The sequence below is a fragment of the Falco rusticolus genome, chromosome 4, assembly GCF_015220075.1.
Source record: "Falco rusticolus isolate bFalRus1 chromosome 4, bFalRus1.pri, whole genome shotgun sequence".
NCBI classification, from domain to species: Eukaryota; Metazoa; Chordata; class Aves; order Falconiformes; family Falconidae; genus Falco; species Falco rusticolus.
In genome coordinates this window covers 9,470,273-9,488,850 of record NC_051190.1, presented here as the reverse complement: position 1 = coordinate 9,488,850, position 18,578 = coordinate 9,470,273, and the positions used below count along the sequence as shown (strand labels likewise).

General features: G+C 34.5%; 1 protein-coding gene across 6 annotated transcripts in view; it reads left to right on the top strand.

The window, feature by feature from the left end:
- ERC2 (ELKS/RAB6-interacting/CAST family member 2) overlaps positions 1–18,578 on the top strand; it is a 521,411-nt gene that overhangs the window by 238,719 nt on the left and 264,114 nt on the right. For all 6 annotated transcript variants that reach the window (XM_037386906.1, XM_037386911.1, XM_037386910.1 and 3 more), the window contains one exon: positions 6,645–6,780. In XM_037386906.1, coding sequence (XP_037242803.1) covers positions 6,645–6,780 — 136 coding nt within the window. The remainder of the gene's footprint in view (positions 1–6,644; positions 6,781–18,578) is intronic.

Here is an 18,578-nt window from a genome sequence, read left to right as displayed (position 1 = left end):
CCAACAACCTGGAAGTTTTTGTAAATGCAAATGACAACACAGAAAGATATTACTCAGTTTTTTATTAGCATATCATAAATCTTAAGGTGATTAGAGTCTAACATTAAAAAAAATTAGCAGTCAAGTATGAGGGCTTTCTTTTAGAAAAATTGTGGTGTATTAGTTTTCTTTGTCATATCAAAATTTTGGCCTGTCATGCATATAGGTTTTCTGGTCATCATGATACCTGTTTTCCCCAGACAAATCCATCGGTGGGTTGTAAGTGATTACACAGTGTCCTTGTGTATTTGTGTCACAGTGTCTCTTGTGATGTTTACGGTTTGCTAGTGTCTAACCCATCTTTGTTGTTCAGGTTTATACGTTGAAAGTATCAAATACATTTGTATTCCAGGAAAGTGCCAGAAACAATATTTAACTTTGCTCATATCTTAATGGAAAATCTTTCCTATGGATTTAAATGTAGTTGGATCTGAATTTTAAAGAATTACCCTTATGCTGTTGTTTTAAATGACAACCTATGTGTACTGTCATTTTTAAGACAGTGAGAACTGAACTGTTGGGAATATTTCTATGAGTCTTGCTGAATTAATATAGTTCAGAGCGGACATTCACATGGACAGGATTTACAGGATCAGGTCCTTCTGCGTGACTAGCTCCTCAGATCCAGAGTGCCTAGTGAAATGTTAATGGTTTTTTTATTGCTCCCATGTGAATCGTTTGTAAAGGTGTGGACTATTTATAAAGAAGAAAGAGATGATCTGTTAAAAAAAAAAATAATTCTTGCAAGTAATGATATTGGTAATATTCTACCCAGCGCATGCCTGGAACAATAGCTGAAAATATTTGATTATTTAAAATGTGTACTGAATTAAATTTTGAAATGTATTTCTGAGACTTTCCTATTTTATAGAAATTACTTGTTTTGACTAAATTGTTGTATTTAGTAAAATCTTTATTTTTTCCTGAGAATATTCTTTGGTAAGTTTATTGCACTCTGATATTTTTTGTTTTGTTTTGTTTGTTTGTTGAGGAGTACAGGTTCCTAGCATACAGGAGAATTTTTTGATGGACTTTGAGACAGCTGCTCCCATTGTAATATTGTTTAATATGATGAAAAATATTACAGAGACATATTGCTTTAGAAAATGTTACAAATTTTTCTCTTGGGAGTATTTTCATGTCTGCAATTTTGGATGCTTTGAGGGGAAAAAAATATCTTTATGAAATAGTGTGAAGGCTATACTAAGCATGTAACACTTATCTTTGGCTGACATTACCAATTTTTTGGCCAACGTACCCAGGTGGCTAATTAAAGCTAGGAATTTAATGAAATAATGTGATTTTCTATAGCTATCAGAGATGAAAGCATTGGAGTTTAGACAACAGTTGCACTACTGTAAAATGAAATCTGAAAGATACATATGCGTGGAAACTCCAATGTTAATATTTGTCTTTAATAGTTTTATTGAAGGAATTAAATGTACTGTAGTTGGAGCTACAAGATCAATTTGAATGCTATTCCAGAAGAACAAGAAAAAAACACAAAATAACATGGTTAAACATAGTCATTACAATTAGTAATATTCATGCTGTCAAGAACTAAGTGCTACTACTGTTTTAATATTTCTTTTTTTGCTGATCAAGGGTCTGGATCTCCATGACACTGATGTCTATTTCTTACAAAGACATATCAATTAAAAAATTGAATAGAATGAATGGCTAAGTGTAATTGATGTAAGGGCCTCTTGCTGTTTGCACAGCAAGGTTAAGGGGCTCTGGGCTCCTTGGTCCAGACTCATAAGAGACAAAACTATAGGGCTGTGTAAGAATTTTTTTTCTCTTTTCCTTTCACCTACCTTGTGCGGATATATATGATATTCTAAGTACACCTAAATATTTAGCAGTCATAGTTTCATGGTTCTTCAGGAATATCAGAAACCGGAGCTGTTATAGTCTATTGATTCCTGTCTTGGCAGTTTAAAACCATCTTTCTGAAAGTTGTGGGATGCTGAGGAAAACAGATGTAGGCATTGCCGTGGTTTGGATACCTTATTTAAAGTCTAGTGCCCAGCTGAGGTGGAAATTAATGGCTGTGGAGCGTTCCATTTGTGAGAAAGATTATAAAAATTATCCCAGGTCCAGAAGATTGAGGAAGTAGAGTGGGAAATTGTGACTGGCCAATTTTTACTGGAGTAGCATAGCTACGGTCTACTGTGTATTTACAGTTCAGAGCAATGGCTTGATATAGGTTTAAAAAAAATAATAAACTCAGTTTAAAATACAGTAAGGCAGTTTCTAGAGAAGTATTTTACTTTATATAGTCTTCTCTTCATTAGGAATGAGAGAATGTCTAATGTACTAGAATCAAATTTTATATAGAATTTTTTCTTATATCTAATGTTCTTCATCTCTTCTTTATTAACTTCCAATATCATTGTCACCAAGTATTTATGTGGCATGGGTGTGGTTTTGTTTTGGTTTTTTTTCTTTTAAACTATTCAGGATGTGCTTACATTCTAGCTCCATTTTGAAGACAGCTTAGGTCCATTCGGAATTCTTTTTTTGTCGATAGATCAAGCTGCTAGTTGTTTTATGGCAATTGCTGACTGGCTATAACCACAGAAACACAAATAGAAATTTAAGTTTGTTATCTGAAAAAGTGATATTAACTAGCCATTTTAATGTTTGGCCAAGATTAAGCATCTGTGTAAAGTGTTGCTTCTCTACACTGCTCTTTAGACTGCTTTTTTCCTCCTTAAATGTTATGAGCTCAGAACATCATTGCTTTAAACCAGATGTGGTGTTGGCACTGCTTTAGCGTGCTCTGGGCTTGGGTGCTTTAGAACTGGTTTGAAGACTGGCTTTCCAGTTACGTGATGTTTGTAAAATTATATACGCAGCATAGTTTTCCATAATAACTAGCTTGAGATGACTGTAGTGCCTAGTTTAGTGGTTAAAGAATTTAGCTCACTATAAGGTAACATATACCCAACTTCAAAATGAACTATAGCAAAGTGGAGAATCAGAAAGCTGTGGGTTTCATCTTACTGCTTTGGGGCAGTTAGACTATCAAACAAAGAATACATTTGCATATATTTTACTACCAGAATATGATTAATGTGTGATGGTAAGATCAATTCTACTGCCCAGGCCCCTGCGGTGTACATTTCAGATTCTGAAGACAATGTATCGTAACCAGTAATGTTTTATTTATTTTACTCTGTCCAATGAATTCTGTGGTCTTACTACTTTAAATTGAAACAGTGTAGCAGAGCACATGAAACTAATACCTCATGATAAAGAATAATGTAGATTCAACTATTCATATCAGCATAACTACTAGTAAACTAACTATGTTGGTATTTTATATTCCATATGGTAATGGCATATGGTGTTTTGTGCTGATTGTGTACTGTTCCCAAATGTGGTTTTGTTTCTCATGCATAATTTTTGCTTATACTAATCTATTTTATTAAAAAGTGTTTTAGAAACAGGGAAGTGTGAAAAAACACCAGAGCAAGCATACTCAAAAAATACATTGTATCAAGGATTATGTTTGATATATTCGCTGTTTAAAAAAGAATAATGGTGGAGAATGTGTTCTTGTATTAATTTCCTGTGTTGAACTCCTCCTGTACCTTTAATGCAGGCCTAAAAACCTACTCAGCTTGGCTTTTTAACTGTTAGCATTTTCATTTCCATAGACCATGTAGTCAGCTGTGGAAGAAAGAGAGGCTATGACACAGCTTTCTTTTATTTCCTTCTCTTTAAGATTTTGCATATCACAGACACCAGATGTTTTGCATTGCAACTTTACCATGTTCTACTTTTCAGAATTCTACTTAGACAGAAACTGCAATGGGAGGTCGTGAGAGGGAAGGGTTACAAAAGAGACAGTTAGCATTGGCATAAAATTGAACTTTTTACAGAGATTTAATATAAATTAATTTATAATTTATTCAGCATTAGATTAGAAAGCATTTTATATTTTAACAGCACAAAGGCATATAACCCCACCAGGATTTCTGCCAAATACCGTGTTTATATATGTAGTTGTGAAAGTCAATTTTTCTAGTATTAATTTTGGGTTTATGCTGTTTAGGTCTATGCTTACAATTATGTGACAGATCCATGAAAGAGAACTGATTTTCAACTGAAGCTGCACAGAGCATCTAATGTATATTTGTATACTTGATTAGAAAGACAAAGGGCATCACTCTAAAATCCTTGAATAAATTTATTTAAAAATATACAATTCAATAGTTAAACCTATTATATTCTTTAGGACCTAGAAACAAGTTTAAACTGGGGCACGCGGTTTCTGGGATGATTTTGTCAATATGTCAGTATAACTTTGACAGAAATATCCCTGCTGTTTTTAGCGCTGTCATGTTGCCTGGTTATTACTGGCTAGCTGTGGTGGTGTTGTGTTTTTCAGAAAATTAACCTTTCTTAAAACACTCTGATAAAATACTGGTGATTTCTGATATACTCCATGTCTATTGAGGTAGGTCTCATGTAGGCAAGGTTTCTTCTCACCATCGTATAGTGTATTTTTTGTTCTCAAGTGAACTTGATTTGGGAATCTAAACATGTCAGAAACCTACCAAGACACAGTTCTAGTGCTGTACTGATGGTTACTTTGAGCTGGGGAAAAGGAGTTTTTTTTTTATGAACCTTGTCATTTTGTTAAAGGTGTGTCTAAAGGAGGAGAGCGCCTTAGGTGTATAGTTAATTAGAACTATATAAGGGTACTATAAAAAATATTTGAGACTATTTAAGGAAGGTACAGCTTAAGGTCTCAAAGTCTCTAGCATTGTAGAATGCTAACTCCTAACTAGAGTTCGTTCAACCTAGATAAGCTCAGCTGTTCATCTTCCAGTCACTATTTTCTGTAATTTAGAAATGATTGTACTAAAAAGAAATAAATTTTAAAAGGATAGCCTTGATTTTTTTTCTATTCCCGCCCCCCCCCCCCCCCGCGACTGGTCTATTTTCTGGTTAGAGTGTCTTTTTGGGGATTCTTTTAGTTTTATGATATGTATAGTCTTAATGGATTTTATTTCTAACATTAACGAATGAGTACAAAACACAGATGCTGTAAATGGATTATCGGTTTGGCTAATCTATCTTTTTGTGCCTTACCAGGCTGATGCAAACTCTTGAGCACAACTACAGGATAAATCTGTTTTTCAAATAGAGGAATTCATACTTGTCTTTCATACTTGTCTTTCTAGAAAAATTATCTGTGAGCTTGATGTGGATTCTTTTTAAAAGCAAAAATTTTTATTTGAATTAGTTTTACCCTCTTCTATATTTCTAAGCAAGTCGCAGCTCTTTTTAGTAAAAATATATTAGCTTTTCTGTTATGTATTGTACCTACAAACTTTTATATGAAGTGCCTTCTAAGAATTTTTAATAGCATGGCAACATTTATTGATTACAGATTCATTGTTAATTTTTCAGTATAAATAAGTAGTGAAGAAAACAGTGGTAGGACAAAGAAACTAGTGGTAGAAGTAAGTATAAAATGCCCTAGTTCCTTTAGCATAATAAAATAAGTGCAAGAAATGTATTCTCTAACTTTTGGGGTTTTTTTACTGAAAATTCTAATGTGGAAGGAACAGAGACAGTTTCCATGATCCTTTTGGGCCCTACATAATATTCTCTTCATTTGCCAAAATAGGATTAGTGAGCACATCTCATTAGGAATTTGCACATGATTTTATTTTAATATAGATGAAAGGGATCAAATTCCTCAAAGTCAAAAAAAGTAGAAAAAACAGTATCTGAGAATCCAAGCAGATAGAAATCATTTCTGCAAGGATATTTTTTCTGTGCCTGCCAGGCAAAATTAGTGTGCCTCCTTTCCTGAAAGGTTGTATTCTAAGTAACAGAATCAGGAAAGCTTCTGGTAACTTAATGAGTAAGATCCAGAGCAAAAGATAATTCAACATTGAAACAATTTTTTTTTGAGTACAGTCTTAACAAAATAAAATATATGTTGGCGATATTGTTTCATTTTCATTAGAAGCTACTCTTAAATCTGTTGATAATCTTTTGTAGAAAGAAGTCTTGTTATTAAAAAAGATAAATATGTAATGTTTTTGTACAAAGCTATTTGTAAAAGCATTCTTTATTCTTCATGGCATTTATGACTTGACCTTCTACCCCATCACACTTTCATCCTCAGAAACATTGTATTTATAGTCCAGGTTTTCAAAAATAGAATTTCACATCAGTCATCATCGTCACCTTCTGCTTCCTTTGAAATTAATGCTGCTTAGAACACCCATTAAAATTGTTCCCAAGTTCACTGAGTGTGTAAGGATTGTTGGATATCTCCCTCTGTTGCAATTTTTCTGTGTACTTAGAACATGTATAAGTATTTGTGAGCAAACAATAGAAAAAATCTTGCAGGCCCAAATAAATGCTTTTTACTGTTGCATAATCTGATGGTATTAAACCTGTTTTGATATGCCATCTTGAAAACAAGATGAAGTTTTACTGTTTACATCTGATACTTGGAATACTTGTATCTGTTGGAGAAACGATGTCTTGTGTCATAGTCACAAGTTAATTTATAGGGAAAAAGAAGTGACTGCAGTCATTAACCCTAATGTATATGTGTATACAATTCTTAGACATATGAAGGACCAAAACAAGAAGGTTGCCAATCTGAAGCACAATCAGCAAATGGAGAAAAAGAAGAATGCACAATTGTTGGAAGAAGTTCGTAGGCGAGAGGACAATATGACTGACAATTCTCAGCATTTACAAGTGAGTTTATTTTTCAGTTGTGTTTTATAACCATCAAGAAAAAAAATACACTTCTGTTCCACTGTGTGCCTTTCAAGCTGTATAACGAAACTTTTCCCAGAAAGAGCTTATGGCTCTCACCTGTCCTACCAGAAGATGTACTACTAACTTCAGTTGCGTACATGAAATATTTGGTATTTAGCGTGAGGAAAAAGCAATATAATTTGAAGCCCTCTCCTCACAAGGACTGTATTTTACTTATTTAAAAACAAGTCCTTATTGTTTTGAGGAGCGTCAGAAAATAGAAGGGTAATTATCCTTTCTGGATTCTGTTTCTGTGCTATTCACAGTATTATATCCACAAGCCACAGTAAGGTTATATAGTGTGGTTATGAATGTGCAGCATGTTTGAATATCGAGTAGTAGTGTGCTGTGATTTTTTTTTTCTTTTTTTTTTCTTTCCTTTTTTTCCTTGGCAGGCATTTACATAGCTGGGTGATTAGCTCTGTAAAATACGATTTAATTTTTGAAGAGCACTAAACTGTGCCATATTTTCGTGTGTAGAGATTGAATGCAACAACATTTGAGACCCATGAGTCGGTCCCTGTTCTGTCTCTAGATATAGCTCTTCACGTTAAATTCCACTGTCTGGGAATGAAATTCTATATCAGCAGGGATATCATCATCTGGTTTCATACTCAAATCATTTAATGGGTGTGATTTGATCTTATTAACTAACTCTCTGTACATGCATGTGTAGTAGATTAAAAGGGTGAGGATAGGTTGTCTAACAGGTTAATGGTGAATTTGGAATCCTCACCAAAGATTGTTTTTATCTTATGTATTTATATGCAGCATAGAGTAGCTATAGCTGTCTAATTTGACACATCTCTACTAATCGTTACTGCACAGTTATTACATCAATAACCTTTTCCTTACAGTTGGCAAGAAAAGGTAGTCCTATCTTTTTATTTAAGACAGACTTTTAACCTTTTGCTGAAAGTTTCTACAGTTTGTAAGTCACTGGATTCAAGCATTGAGATTTGAAAGGTAATTAGCTCATCTGGTTAAACGATACACTACATATTAGGGAATTTGTATTAAAGACTACAAAACGAGTTTGATGCATGACTTAAAAATATTCTCTGAGATCTGACCATGAGAAAATATGAAAAAAAGTATTGATTTTTGTCAACAACGTAAATGTCTCCATACCCAGTGTTTCTAGGCAAGTCTGATTTACTGTGCAAAATGTCAATTTTGCTTTGTTCCGGTTGATATAATGGTCTTCTTCAAAATTTCCAGTAGATGGAACTTGACCTTGACTTGTTTCATATGCTACTGTATTTCTCGTGTGTTCCTATATGCAAAATGGAGAAATTAACACCATGCCTCTCTTTGGGCTTAAGTTGGTGAAACTGTATGTCAGAATTAAGTTCAGGAAATGATATTTTCTTTATGCATCTGTGTAGTGTTATGTATACTTTATGACCTTGGTCATTACATATGATTACATCACCATGCATTCTACTACACATGATACAGCAATAAAACCCCATGAAGTTTTTGACCTCAGAATATGATATATCAAAATTAAATTTCAGTTTTGAGCAGCTACTTGCAATTAATGTGGTTCAATAAAGAGAATATATTAGAGCTATAATTTTTCCCAATATTATTTTGGAAATCTATTAGAGTGGGGTGATCACTAGAGAATAGAAGTAATTTCTAGGGTCTTTGAAGTAACTGCTATACTTGGAGCTTTCAAGTCATGTGATGAGAATCGGTCTACCAAATGAAAGCAGCACGGCTGAATAACCTGAATTTAGAAAGAAAAACCCGCTGCTGTATAGCTCTTCTGTGCCGTTCAGCTGGCTATAAAGCATTTACCCAGAACAGTTCATGAAAACCAGTTAACTACTATTTCTCTGTTACTATGCCTTAAAATGTTAATAATTTAATATTGTGTGCTTCGACATATTACTTTCAGTAATGTATGTGTGTATGTGTCATGGCCCATCCTACAGTTGCTGAGCTGCTAGGACAGTGAAAGAGAGGATCCTAGCTGCTTCTGTGTATCAGTAGGTGCTTTGCATTCCCCAACTCTTCCTCCAGTAGCTGTAAGAACAACAGGAGGAGTTGAGTGTTGGTTGTCTGTGCTGCTGGCATGCTGGTACAGCTAATCCTGCCTTCTCTGGCATAAGCAGAACAGGCAATCTGCTGCTCTTGTCAGTTTGCTGCCATAACTAGTTGTTTTATTTCCTGTGTCTAAAACATTTCCTCATTTCCTTGGCTTATTTCTTCCCATGTCTGCCTTCATGTTAACTGTTCTGTTCGTGCAGGGCTGGATGTGTTCTCTCATTGCAGTTTGCTGCTTTAATGAATTAGACTGGCTGTCACTGCATGGATCACAGGGAAGGCAAAGCCCTGAAAATGGCTTGTTTGACTTAGAGTGAGCCATAAAACACCTGGAGATGTGCATTTGCAAGTAGAAGTTTAACTCTACAGTACTATGACATGTTCAAGTAAAACCCTAAGGGAGCAAAGTGAATGGAGAGGTGTGGAGAAAAGCAGCCAAAATTGCTGAACATCTGGCAGCTTTTTCCTTCCCCAGTAAATTAAGCTAGAGAGTTGCTTTGGTCTAGTAGGTACAGGAAGCCATTTCACTGCATCAAGCAACCCCTTCCAAAGTGGGCTTGATAAAGTGTCCTTTTTTTTCTGTTGTTCTTGTGAGGGAAAGGAATTACTATTCTCTGTGGAAGTTCATTACGGTTTGTTTTCAAAAATGAAACACAAAGTTAATTGTTTCAGTAAAAGCTCATGATATGACATGTATATTTAATGGAAACATTTCCCTGCCATCATACTGGAAGCTTAAGGTTTCCTTATCATTGCAAGGTTTGGGGAGCTTTTAGTTCTTCTACATAAGCACCATAGTGAATCCTGGAAGTAAAACAAATAGTTTGACGTTGAATAGCGGAGGTAACATGCCTCTGATGTGCATTTATTCTGCTATAGGAGAGTATTTTGATTTAAAGTTTTTTGACTGGTATTATTTGTTTTATATGTGTAAGGCAGTTACAAATATTACAAAAATGAGTCTGATAAGTAGGTGGTTGCCTGGTTAAAAAGCCAAACAAACTAAAGCTCCAGTCAATTAGCCTTGGTATACAAAGGAACTTTTTTTCATAAGAGTTATTTAAAAAAACCTCCTCCTCCTCTGTGGAGTTGTTTAAAGAGCAGGTATCTCTTAAAATGCAAGTTTTTCCTTTAAAAAATTTTGATCAAGAGCACTAGTGGATGCAGTTATGATTTTGATTGGCCTGTATGACTTGTTATTTCAGGGTAATTTTGACTTGAGGCTTTTGTAAGTTGTCACATAAAACTGTGTCGTGTATTTAGCTTAAGATAAACATTTACTCCTTTAATATTTAGCCACAAATGCCTGAGTGCAGGGATGGAACCCACCTGCTTTCCGCAGGTCTGAGTATGCAGCTACATTTGTAAGTGTCCTAGATTTGAACTTATATATGCATGTGTTCAAAAGGATACATAGAATGCAGTATGTAATAGGTAAATTTATTTTCTTTCCTACCCACCCAAGCATAAAATATTTTCCCCAGGAAGCAAAATATAAACTGAAGTTCTAGTGATGTGAACATATAGAGAATTCAAATTGGGATATGAAAGTTGACTAAATGAACAATCTGACAGAGTAGAATACTTGATCACTCTTTATATTAAATTTTGGTTTATAAATAATATGTAGAGTTATTAAAATGTACATTAAAATGTAGTGGTGATCTAAGGATTTAAGTGAGGCAGAATTTGTGGGGAGACACATGATGTGAGATATATTATGTGCTTTGAAAAAGAAGTTTCTGGAAGTACTATACACCTGCTAATTAAAAATGAAATTAATTGGTATTTCAATCAATATTGAATTAACATCTTAGTAAACTATAGATATCTGACCACCTTTTCTTGTTACTGTTTATAATGCTCTCTACTACGTTTAGTAGAAGCACCCTATGTTTATAGGCATTTATAACAGATAGTTCTTGTGTCTATAGTGTACTTGTTACATTTGTGAATGTTGTATTGAGCTGTTAAGGTAAAGTATATCCTAAAATTCTCTGGCCTGATGTAATGATTGTATTTGTTGGCTAGCTGTGATAAACTGGCTGTTAGCTAGCTGTGATAAGCTCAGCTGAGAAATAAGAGCAATTAGACTAGTCAAATTACGTTTACTCCAGCCAAGTCTCAATCTTTTTGCAGAAGTCCTGGGAAACATGTAATAAGAAAGCTAGTATAATTGTCCATGGACCATTCAGGGCGTCATTCAGGGCAAACTGAAGCAATCTGTTGAATTGCCATCCATTTTGTACAGCTCAAGTGGGGGTTGAAGCTCTACCCATTCAGCTGTCCACTTGCTTTCTGGTAGGTCTGACAAAGTTCAGAATTCTGTCGTTTCTTTGAAGCTTCAATAGGATACAATAGCTCCTGAGGCTTATAACATCATGTCTATTTGTGACATATTTCACGATCTTTTCAGATAAAAGCCTCTCAAAACTGGTTCATATCCTAGCATCAGTGCTTTCAGGTCAAGTTTGAATTTCTGATGGCCCCATCTCACAGCACTCCAGTGCCACTGCTGTGATGGAGAGTGCCCTGGGATGCCTGGGGAGGGAATTCACTTTGGTCTCCCTCAGCTATCAGCAATAATTGTGAGTGATGCTTCAGGTGTGGTTTTGGGGGGTTATTTGGATCACTGTAAAATTGGAAACATCAGGGAGTCAGACTTTAGATTATTTCTTGGGAATGAAGAATAGTTGTGAGGTTTCTGCTTTTTCCTTCCACAAATCAAGGGCAGACCTGTGCAAATCTTGCCAGCCGTGATGGTCATACATTACATAAAGCATCACAGCAGGAGACCTGGCCCTTGAACACTTTATCGTGAATTTTTTTGAGAATGTTGTATCTAACATGCATTCATTTTTCTCTTTTTTGTTCACCTTAAAAAGATAAGCCTTTTTGAGAAATGCTGAGCCAAGAAATATGCAAGTATCATGTCATAAAGTTGTGCATAATTCCTCAAATCTATTTGCAGGATCTTGAAATGTTATAGATGTGAAATATGTTTATTTCCTGAGATGTGTTTTTCTTGATTCTTGTATGGAATGTGGTTGTTCCAGTAACACTGTTAACCTCAGTTGAATTGGGAAAGAAAACATTTGCATAATGTTGAGAACTTGAGTGGATTTGGTTTTGATTCTGATTTTCAAACCTGCTGTAATAACAACAACAATGTCCTTTCTCTTCTCTAGAGTAAACAGTAAGAATGTGAGTGTAATAATATTCCCATTATGTCTCATCACATAACCTCAAAGGAAGTTAAATGTACACTTTTGTCTTATTATACTTTTCAGAAATGTAAAGTATAATTTTCATAAGTGAATCGAACCTTATGGAATCATATCTGTGCTAAGTTCAGAAACACTTCCTCTTTGGAAACCTTATGTGAACTGTCTGACACATACATGTCTCAAGAGAGGTACAGGGATGACCCTGAAAAAAGTTTAAAAGTTTAATACCCTTTTCTGCTCTGATCTACACAGCTTCTGGGTATTTCCACCCTTTCTTCTGGTTTATATACGGGAAAAGTTTTTGAGTCTCCTAATGTTTTAAATGCTTGGGTTATTTGTCACGATTCTCTTACAGGTAGCTTGGACTTTCTTTCGGCAGAAATCCACATGCTGAAAAGTAATATTTGACTAAAAATACTGATTTTGAGTGAGACAGTGTGTAGTTCTCATTTATTTCAAATATCATATACAGGCGGCTTGATCAATGCTCTAAGCCTGAAGTACCATGAAACAGATTGTGTACACATGTAAGTTTCCCAGGTGTAAATATTTCTCTTTTTAAAGTGTCCAGCATATTAGCCTTGCTTTGTCACTGGACATACTGAGGCAAGGCAAAAATTTCAGTTTTTCAATAGTTATGTACTGGCTGGAAATTTAGTCTTTAGATAATGAATAAACATGATTAGGAGAAAGTCTTAACAAAACAGATAGAAGAACTGGGTAGTTAATATTAACTGCTCTCTGATTCTTGCTATGTGAATATCTCTGATATCTTACTTGCTAAAAATAGAACCCAAGAGATTTCACAGCTAGTCAGTGTGAATCCTTAAACTTGGATTTGTTTATTTTTCACTCTGTGCTTCAGCATATAATTTTCATCTTCAGAATAGTTCTAGAGATACAAAATATCCTGAAGACATTGCACATTACCATATGGTTTTACCATTTTAAAATAAAAAAGAAGGATGGCCTAAACAAGGGCTATACCTGGCATCAATCTATTATGATTTTTCACTTAATGCAGTGTATTTCCTACTGCATTGTCTCAAAAACTTTGAAACTATAATATTAATAAAAAAGAGGAAGCTAGGGAATGAGATGAAGTCTTGTAAATAAAAATGAACAGAGCAGTGTAATCAGTTCAGAGACAGAGGAAACAGACGTGACTTATGCAGACAGGTATTAGTATATGTAGCTGACATAAGGCAGTAGAGAATTCATTGCATAAACAAAGTCTTGTATTTATTAGTGCTGAAATACATATGCAGTGAGAAAACTCAACCTTTTAAGAGGTTAAAAGCATGAGTTACTGTATTAAAAGTGAATTCTAGTTTAAGCGTGCATCCAAAGGTGGACCTATACCTCTTTGGAAGGCTTTAATAGTTCCAAGTGTTTAGGAGTTTTTCTGTCTTCAGAAGGCTGGTCTTTTTGTGGAGAAAGATGGAGCTAAGATTGGGATTTTGCCTTTTACACCATTCTTCTTTGATTTCAAGTGCATGCGTGAAAAACACCTTGTGGTCTAGCGCTGATGGTGGGAATTGTTCCCCACCTCTCATTTAGGTCTGGGCACAGAATAAGGGGAAATAGGTGATCACTCTTGATTTTTCCTTTCTCAATATTATGAGCAATCAGAACATACAGATGAGATATGATGGAGATGGACTTTGGGAAATATGTAGAGAGGCAAGAGAAAGGATAAGATGTGGCCTGCATGCAAAACTTGTGAAGATCTTACCTCTAAGATTTCTGCTCTCAGATACAAATATTTTGAAACAAAGGGCAGGGGGGTTTTGCAAGTCTGTGTAGGTGTCAGCTGCAACATGTCTTTCAGTCTTTAGTGTAAGTTAATAAAGAATCATAAGGTTTTCCTAGCAGTTCAGTGACAAATTCAGAAGATGGGGTAAGCTACAGCTAGAATGAAGTTCTCCCTTTAAAGTTTCCATCCACTTGTTTATGGAAAATACAGAACAGAAAGGTGTTTTTATTATGATTGCAGTGATTTAAAAACTTATTTTACCGGAACTTTTCTACAATTAAAGCAGAAGCTTAATAATGCACCTTGCATTTTACATCAAAGACTGTGATGGTCTTGTGTTGTAGATGTTCCATTTAATATTGTAGTCCATGTAGAAATATTTTCATCAACCTTATTTCTAGAGTTTCACACTAATTGTAATTTTTTTGGACTGGATACATTTGTTAAAGCTGTTGCAAATACTTTTAAACAAATGAGTTGATTCCAAGTGCAAGTGAGCAATTTTTGAAATTTTTGCCTAAGTTCTCCATATACAGTCTACAGCATTAATAAACTAACATGCAAAGAAAAAGAAAAGTCAATATTTTATGCTAGCTTTCTGTAACACATCGACAGAATTCTCTTCAATTTATTGCTTGAAAACTAAAATACGTTCTTGTATGCTTCTGTTTTCAAGCTATAAGTTCCTTGGGGACTGTAGGATTTTATCTTTAAGCTGAAGTTCTGTCAGTTTGAAGGAAAATTAGTGTTAGTGTACATATGAAATAGTTTTACCCTTATGAAGCAAGAACTATGTACTAGCAATGGGGAGAACCTAGCACAGCAGATGACACAACTGTGTGCAGGTTCATGGGTACTTCCTTTGGCATTTGTCTACTTCTCTAATTATAGCTGGATTTTGCCCAGATAGAGCATAGCTAATAACTACAACCTCAAGAATGTCTAGACTTAGGCAAAATGTACAGCTTATAAATTTCACTTAAAGTTCAGGGAACTTTTTTTCTCTTGTGTGTATCTATGAAAAAGGCAGGGATTGAATTTTCTTAAAGCAGTCATTTTCATGCAGCTGAACATAAATTTTTAATGGACATTTTGAAAAAGTTGAACTTAACAAAACTGTCTTTTCTGTGATTCATTGATAACCAAAATATATAAAATTCTTTGAGTGGAGACTCAGGCAGTGGGTAACAGAAAAAATAAACGGCCCTGTGATCATTTAGTGCAATATATTAAAAATTGACTACCAGATTAGTGCATACTTACAAAAATCAGACTAATCAGTTCAAACACACGTAAGACTATCGAGGACACAGCTAGTGTATTTATCTTCAGATTTCTAACAAAAAATGAATATAAATTCAGATTGCAAACATGGATGGATGTTTAAGAATTTTCCTTCCTTGGCCTGTGGAAGTTCCATAAGTTGTGGATAAATTCCATATGTGTTGCTGAAATGTGTGTTGAACTTCAGCCAGTAGTTTAAGATTATGTTGAAGAAAATATTTCTAAAAGGTTTCAGATGAAGAGAAGTATTTGAGAGTCTAGAGAGGGCAGGAAGGTTGATTGGTAGGTCTGAGGATCAATACCAGAAGTGGGTTTTTTCTTTGGGGATTTATTTTGACATTTGTTTTCATTGTGCAATGTAATCCCCAGAAGCCAAAACTACTCTTGTTATAAAATGTCCCTGTGGACAATCTGTGAAAATCTCACTTGAAGATCAGTTTCTACTAGACTTACAGTCTCTTAAATCTTTTTTTCTTTGTCATAATTGCTAGGTTGACAAAAGTGACTCGGTGTTCTGTGGTATGTTGGTCTAACCAGCTATAACATATAAAAAAAGTTTAATGGGTAAGACGTTATCAGTACAACTGTCATATGTAGTTGTCATGTTGTTTCGTTCATCTAGAGTATTAAATTATATGAGTATGTATAAAATAACATGAATTTATTACTTTTGGATTTCTAAGCAAGGACACAGTATTATAGAACATTATATATAATTATTAGTACAACCTTTGCACTATTACAAGGACTTCTAGAGCATCCCATATAAGAAAGTCTGAATACTGACTTTCTCATCTTTCTCAGTTTCTACCGTTAAGTCAGAAAAATAATATTTTCCAGTGTTGTCTAAGTAATCTTAATTCACTGACTTTAGTTACCCAAGAATAAAACTTGGGCATCTTGATTAGCAAACGAAGCTAAATTTGTATATTCTAGCATAGTTATTTAGAAATTTGTGAACTGCAATTATTGACAAGTATTTTATGTTTAGATTAAGTAAGTTATTTCTTCCATGTGCTTTAATAAATGCTTTGTTAGTTGAAAAGGGCATATACGGCAAGGCACGGGAAGGAAGAGAACCTGTTGGGAAAACAAAACTGCAATAATAGGAGAAAGGATAAATTTAATGTGATACACCTTTTTTTCTCCCCCTCAGTATTTATGTAATAACTCACACATGTGGGACTCCTGCAGTCTCCAGGGGGCAATCACATTCAACATGCATCAAAAGAAATAGTTCAGTTAAACCAACTCTCCCTACCCAGCAATAATTACCACAGGTTTACACTGAGATATAGTTGCAAAGGTTAGTCAGTAGGGCATCTGCAAATCAAGTCATATGTCAACTCTACATCAATAACCTCATTATAATACATGTTAGTATTTCAGCACATGACTGTCCAATATAGCATTCCACGTATAGTTCATTTTTAACTTTTGCATTGACTTATAGCTCATCTAATATTTTACTAACTTACGTATTTAAACACTCTGTATTACATAAATTATAATCAATGACAAAAACAATGATTTAGACTGAAATTCTGCAAAGTGAAATTGCAATAAAATGTCTGACCCTATTTGTGTAGCTGTCTTCAATATAAGATGAATATAGGAAGTTTAACCCTGTAATATAAAAACAATATAATGGAAATGCCTATTAGCATAGATTTTCCAATTTAGGCATTGCCTAAAAATTTTACCTATGCGTTTTTATTTTTAGTTTTCACAAATGAAAGCTATTTCCCTATATATAAACTAGCAAAAAAGTAATTATATTCTAAAAATACAATTGATTAGCTGAATTCTATGCAAACTGTATCTCCATATACTTTGTTGCATTCATAGCTTATCCATGGGCTATAACAATTTTTTGTTGAAAGCTTGATAGGCTGGATGAAAACATAAAAAGGTTTTCAAAAACCTCCTTGTGGTCTGCATCAAGCTCAGATTTCTAGCAAGTTTCATAATTTGGTCTTGTATTTACCGGTGCTAGCGGTTGCTGCTTTGTCACTCTCTGCAGATCATTTTGAATAGCATGCAAGTCTGTTACTAATACATCTGGTCAGTAGCAAAAGTTCTGCTTGAGGTAAGCCTAGGCACAATTATTTTGGTTGGTGGCTAATAAGCCAGACTTATACCACTTATCTCTCATTACCAGTGTTTAGCCTTACACCAGTGTGTATTACACCAGTGTGTAATAGCCTTACACACTATTACTTTGACTACCTCGTGTTACAGGCTGGAAAGAGAAGGGAGGTGACGGTTCTTCATTGCATAATCTTGTCTAGAAGACTCCCACCTTTGAAAGTTTTCTTAAAATTATTTATTGTAAACACATCTTGCTTTGAGAAGCTTTCAAGTGATAGGTTTCATTAGAAGATTTTGGGACCAAATTTCACTGTTAGACTTTCTTTGCCAGTCCCTTTATTTTTTAATTATTGAGTTTAGTTGGGCAGAATTTACCCAGGAAAATTAGGGATGGTAGAACAGATAAGGCAAGGGAAAAAGGAGGTAACTTTTAAATCTCAAGCTGAACCATCTGATCATGGAATAAAAGAAAATATACTTCACTTCTCACTTAAACAAATATAATGTGCTCAGATTACACCCCTTTATAAATAAAAAAGTATTGGTCACATACTGAAATTTGTAGTCACTTAGAGCAAAGTCATACTCAAATATTGACTTCTTAATTATGGATATATGAGAATAAATTGTTAATATTTCAGGTTCCTACCTGATTTGTAATACATGCAAGTTAAAACAGCATGCACAGGCTGCCAGAAAATGCTCATTTGTGACTAAAGGTAAAGGTAAAAACTTCAAGTGTTCAATTAAGAAACCACACATTTGCCAAAGCATACTGTATTAATAGATCTCAAAGTATTTTACAGAACATAGGTATAACAAATATATTGAAAGAAACTGAGGCATAAGGAATGAAGTTTATGTGCAACGTGTCCTAGATGGCTAATGCCACCACTAAAGCATGTAGACTTAGTCTTAGTCTATCCAGTATTCCATTTACTGGTCGGAACTGTTAAATTACAAGATTTTGATGTGGTGTGTTACTCATGATAATAAAAATGTTTGCTAATGAATTGATACTGATTGATATACTAACTGCAGATGAATTTTGATATAGTTTTTGGTCCAGTGAGTGACTGAAGTGAAATATTGGTCTTCAGCATGTGAAACATGAGGAAGACTATGTACTACATTAACAGTTTTGCAGCAGCTAGGCAGTTTTACTAGTCTCTTGCTTCTCAAAGTATGATCTATAATAGCAGCATATGAAGAAAAAAGAGTACTATCATTTACAGTTTAGGTTTTTTACAGTGGCCTCAGATTTTTTTTAAACCTGAACTATCAAGATAATCAGATAATTCAACAACAAACTACACTAGAGT